The sequence below is a fragment of the Sinocyclocheilus anshuiensis genome, unplaced genomic scaffold (genome assembly GCF_001515605.1).
Source record: "Sinocyclocheilus anshuiensis isolate Anshui unplaced genomic scaffold, SAMN03320099.WGS_v1.1 scaffold222, whole genome shotgun sequence".
Taxonomy (NCBI): Eukaryota; Metazoa; Chordata; class Actinopteri; order Cypriniformes; family Cyprinidae; genus Sinocyclocheilus; species Sinocyclocheilus anshuiensis.
In genome coordinates, this window is record NW_015542408.1 from 21,621 (window position 1) to 27,479 (window position 5,859).

The following is a 5,859-nucleotide window of genomic DNA, read 5'->3' on the forward strand; positions in this document are numbered from 1 at the left end:
GGCCATCTGTCTGTCATAGAGAAAATTAGACGGTAACATAAATCACTGTACCCGGTGTTCACTACACTGTTGCAATATAAGCATATGTAAAATGGTACTATATGCATGTTTTTGTTATTCCGATTCATAGGTAGAAAAAGCTGGTGAAGCACTTGACAGTATTTTGGAGAGCCATCCACCTAAGTACCAAAACAAGAAATTAATATTTAATAATGTCTATATTTGCATGTGGGTTTCTGCTCCTCTGACTTATAACCTGTTTTGTGGTCCACGCATTTCACTAAAATGTTCATGTTCATGTTTGTTAATATAACCCAATTACATTGTGATCATATATAAGAAATATCTTTTCAAACTCTTAAAACAAAAAGCATAGGCATCCACAAAATCTAAATACAAGCTAATTTCCAAAGTGAGAACTTTTTCTGCATCAAGTAACAAGATTTCTTTTTTTCTCCCCCAAATCAAACATACTTTATTGTATGCATGCCATCCAGCTGATAAATGATGACTGAGTGATTGATGTTAGTGGAATTACAATTATGTGGAAGACAAAACATTCTTTAAGACATAATAAATGAAATTGAAGACACTATTGCAAAATATGTCTTTGCCTAATATCAAAGTGTCAGTATTAACAGAAGTATTCAAATATTACATAACTGTATTTATTTTTTTTAAATAATTATGTCAGTGTACTTAATAAAAAAGCCAAATAAGAAAAGCCGACAACATTGGTTATCATTTTTTTGTTTAACAGTGTGAGATCATGGTCAGGTCAGATGAACCATCATCAGGCAATTTATAGTTCTATTAAATGTTTTCCTCTGCATTACAGGACAAAACAGAGCAATCTTAAATCATAATAATTTTTAATTATGATTAAAAAATACATTGTCATTTTCAAATTCATTCTTGCTTACTACTAGGTTTGTGCACCGAACAATCAAAGCAACTGCGACTCCCAAAACCAAAACAACAAAATATGAAATAAAAATGTAACAAAAATAATGGACAAATATTATTTGGGAAATGTAATCTTAAATATAATTTTTTAAACACTTATAACTTATCAGTAAAAGTTCAACAACAATTAGTTAAATCAACAGAACATAAACCTGAAAAATTACAGTAGTAGTTGCTAGTTTTACAAAGTTATTATGACACCTTTTGAACCTACTTAATTGTTAAACTCATTTAAAAAATGCTCATTAACTCGTCAAGATATGCAAAGTACAGGGTATTTTACATTCACAATCATTTCTCACTGCAGTACTTTGCTTTAAGACTTGAACACATTTGCAGCTACTCGTATTTGATTCTGTTTCCGTGTCTGTGTGTCTGTGTGGCAAACAAAACCCAAAGAAAAAAAGTGAACAAATTAATTGAATATGAATGATATTTTCATTTGGAATTTTTGTTGCTCTAATAAATATTCATAAAAACAATTTAAAATGTGCTTATAAGAGACTCATGAACACAAATCTAAGGTAAACAATTTGCATTACTGGTACCTTTCATTTTACTAGCATGTATTTTTAGAAGCATGTTTAATTAGAATTTAGTGAGGTTTACTTGTTTGTTTTCTAATTTTAAAAAAGCCCTGAAATGTGTTCCTCTGTACAAAGTCCCTCGTTATCCTCTGTACAAAGTTAAATAAAAAGAAAACTCACTTGGTAACACTACACAACTCTTGACTCTTCATAGGCCAAAATATACAGAAAAATGTACACAACATTTCTGTGATATCTGCAGCTAAAACAAACCACAACAGCTGCATCGTTTTAGGCAAATTAGATTACTTTATGAGATGATTGCAAGTTACTCGCCTTGTGGACAAAGCCAGATTTCCATGTCCATAAAATACGATTAATAGCAAAAGCAAATCATATTCTTGAAATATTTGGACATGCAATGCTTGCAGAGATCTGGAAATATACTGTAGTGTTGCAAGGGATCCCTTTTAGCATATCATCTTACTTCTAATCTAATTTCAATATTACACGTAATCTTTGCAAAAAGCAAAAAAAAAAAATGTCCAAATGAGCAAGAAATGTAAATGAAAACTACCCCAGTTTAGGGTTGAACTTTCTCTCATTCAACAAGTGCAAGCCTTAAACCTCCCTCTCTTCCTGGTTCCTCACTGTTGAGTGCACTGGCCTGGTTGCTCCTTCTGAGGACTGTCCAATGTGCGCTCATTCTTCTGCTCCACTGCCACCTACAGGACAACAGAAGCAAGTGCAAGTGAGTAGTCAAGTAGTAGCAAACATTAGCCAGAAGGAGGCAGTCACTCACAACGAAAGGAAGTCGGGACTAATAGCCTAGTGTAAACAGAACAACATCATCTCAAGCATCACCTGTTCTCACATGCTCAACCCAATTCAATCTGCCCATGACTGACCTCACCGGGGTTCAGACACCTGCTGCCACTGTCCTGCCCCACAGCTATGCTGCATTTATCATATACAGCAAGATGCTTCATCAGCAGGTTTCTCTCTCATTCCTATACTGAGGTTATAGGCAGATTTTACATCTTGTTCCTGCCGTCCTGCTGTTTGTTGCACACCTCTGCTCAGTGATGAATCACTCCCTGTGGCTGCTGAACAGTAATGGGAACAGATGTTTGTAGAAAACAGCTCCAGCCACCTTAATGACATGTTTGGAATGCAGTAGGGAAAACAAGCTCTGGCAGCTGACACAGCAGGTTGCTTGAGGGTGACAACTTGTCTTTCAGTGGCTTTGTCACAGGGTACATGACATTTAGCTCAGACCCGCCCGAAGGGTTTGAAAATCACCACTAAATAACCAAATTAAATTACTGGTTTTGTGTAATACTTAGGGTGAGGACAGGTGTATAAGAAAACATGGTATAAACAGCTTTAATCACTACTACACTAACACAGATTCAGAGGAGAGTGGGGTAAGGCAACTATATGCATAATTTCTCATTTGACCATACATAGCATTTAGTAGGCACCCATCATAATACAGTTTCTTGCGATCGAGCACATGAGAAAAGTGATAATGTTATGCAAAAAAATTAAGATATTAATCTTAAACTAAAGCAAATTTATTTGATATAAAATATGTTTATTTTAGTTGAAATATACACAGTTAGGTTAAAATATATGTAGTGTTATTACATATGGCAAGTTTATTTTAGTATCATTGAGATAATATTATAGTTGTATTAACTAATATACGCAGTAACATTTGGAATCAGTTATTATTTTTATAAGAAGAAATTAGTTTTTAATTTATTAGTTTAAAAAAATAATTTTAGTTAACGTTTTAGTAATTTTGCTGTTTTTGTCATTTTAGAAGCTTTTGTGTTTATATTAAGTTATTTTAGTACATCAATTTAAATAAATAAAAAATGTAAATAAAATTAAATAAAAAATGTTGCCTTGGGAACTAGCTGAATTAAAAAACAGTTTGTTTGATTTCAGTTGTTTATTTCATTTCAAGTAATAAATCCCCCCCCCCCGTTTATGTTTATAGTTTCATTTGGAATTTTCTAATGACAACTTTTTTTAACGACACTTTCAGTTGATAGCAGATAACTGAAATATAGTAGTGTGTTAGTTTTACCTCATTCCTCCTTGCCTGGAGGACAACTTAAGCAAAAGGTGGCACAGCTACTTCACCCTCCCATAACACACACACACAGACAGACAGAATACCTGATAGGAGTAATGTGATTTGTAGGTGATCCATTTCTTCAAGTCATTTCTGTCCCCCACGGACAGAGCGCGAACGGTGGCTTTGGACGCAGAAGCAGAGGGCATGTCAAACTCAACCTCCACCAGGCACTCAAACTTAGGAGGCACCTCCCAATCTGAGCCCAGCTCCAAATGACAGTAGAACGTATGAGGATGTCCCAGTGCTACAAAAAATACCATCCACAACCATATTAATGTAATGCATACAATATTAACGCAAATAATTAATTCATGCAAATTACTAGAGGACCCTTTAGATGAAGTAAACCACTGGACCTGAGCAGCGTAGATATGTATAATTTAACATTAGCATAGAACTGGCCTCGATTCTGCTAAAATGAACTGAAGAACTTAATGAAAAAGACGTTTTCTTCAGATGAATGATGCCAAACAGCATTGGTTTGTGTTTGTCTTGATGGCAAAACTTTGAATATGCAAAAAAATGCTAATTTTTAACTTGAACCTAAACGATGTAAATATCTTGTAAAGTTGCAAAAAGTAGCTCACGAGTCATATGAACTACTTCTGAAATATATAGTGTGCCTTTTTGTCCTTTCAAGAATTTGAGATTCTCCTTTTGTGTTCTATAGAAGAAAAAGTCATATGGGTGAACTAAATTATTATTCTATATACTTTTTGCATACTATTATTTGAAATATGACTTTAGAGAAGTGAGAATTTTAGAGAGAAAGAAAAAATCGTTTGAGGAAAAGCTGAATTGCAAAGCTCAGGGATGTCAGACTGTGAGCCTGTGAATTAACAGATGATGACAGCGTGAGTTTTGTCTAACCAATCAGACTCATGCAGGAGGAGGGGATCCCTGCTGATATACTATTGAAAAGCCTAAAGCACTGGCCATTGACAGAAAAAAAAAATACCAGGACTGACCACAATGCAAATGCTATGACAACAGAAAATCTACAAACAGGATAAAAGATTTCTACACCACTGCACTTGCTTTGGGAGTCAATACTTCATTAAGAGGCATGGCTTTTACCATAGCATTGTGATTTGGAGGTTGTGAGGATTTATTCAGCAGCACCAAAATATAAAAATCTTTAAATACTATCTATACTGGTATTATTATCATGACTATAGTGAAAAACAAACACTAAAATAATAATATAATTTTCAAATATTGGCATTATTTCAAAATCTTTCATACAGGGCACCAGTAAAATCATTATACCGTAAGACTAAGAAAAAGTTACAATTGTTGGTTAATTTACTGACTAGACCTATTTGACATCCATGTGATGAAACAACTAGATAAAATAAAACCGCTCTTAAACAACTATTTGCATATGCTATTGCATAAGAGTAACAGAGAAGAACAAGATCAGTTTGACCTGAAGGTAGAGACCGTATCATGGCTATGCTACGCTAATGCTATATCTAAATATTTCAATTTGTAGGTCACTAAATTGACAAAAACATTTAACATTACAGATGTGCATGAGTACTCAGAAGTGACAGCAATTATTGGTTACTATTTGACTTCTATACTACTTTTAAACTTCAGAACAACACAGGTCACCTTTTTTGCATTCAAAAACTCTTAAAGGGATACTTCACCCAAAAATTTAAATTGCCATTAATTACTCACCCTCATATCGTTCCAAACCCCTAAGACCTTCGTTCATCTTCGGAACACAAATTAAGATATTTTTGATGCATTCCGAGAGCTCTCTGACCCTCACATAGACACTAAGTAACCTTACATGATCAAGGATCAGAAACATAGCAAGGAGATCGTTAAAATAATCCACGTGACATCAGTGGTTCAACCGTAATTTTACGAAGCTACAAGAATACTTTTTGTGCGCAAAGAAAACAAAAATAATGACTTTTTTCAACAATTCGTCTCCTCCGCGTCACCCTATAGTGCCATTTTGGAGAGTATCACATACGTAAACAACGTATGCAATGTATGTACGCGGATACGTTGTTTATGTTCAGCTCAAAGCGTAAACAACGCGTATCCGCGTACATACGTTGTTTACGTATGTGATACTCTCCAAAATGGCGCTATAGGGTGACGCGGAGGAGACGAATTGTTGAAAAAAGTCATTTTTTTTTTCTTTTGCGCACAAAAAGTATTCTCGTAGCTTCGTATAATTGCGGTTGAACCCCTGAT

The 5,859-nt window shown here is 34.5% G+C and overlaps 1 protein-coding gene across 6 annotated transcripts in view; it reads right to left on the bottom strand.

The window, feature by feature from the left end:
* Positions 1-656: 656 nt before the first annotated feature.
* The window catches only part of LOC107693106 (stonin-2-like), a 26,229-nt gene continuing 21,026 nt past the window's right edge, over positions 657-5,859 (bottom strand). For 4 of the 6 annotated variants that reach the window (XM_016492353.1, XM_016492356.1, XM_016492354.1 and 1 more), the window contains 2 exons: positions 3,684-3,886; positions 657-2,218 (listed from right to left, as the gene is read on the bottom strand). In XM_016492353.1, the coding sequence (XP_016347839.1) occupies positions 2,141-2,218; positions 3,684-3,886 (281 nt within the window). In that variant the 3' untranslated portion in view covers positions 657-2,140. The remainder of the gene's footprint in view (positions 2,219-3,683; positions 3,887-5,859) is intronic. The other 2 variants (XM_016492351.1, XM_016492352.1) reach the window with 1 other exon arrangement.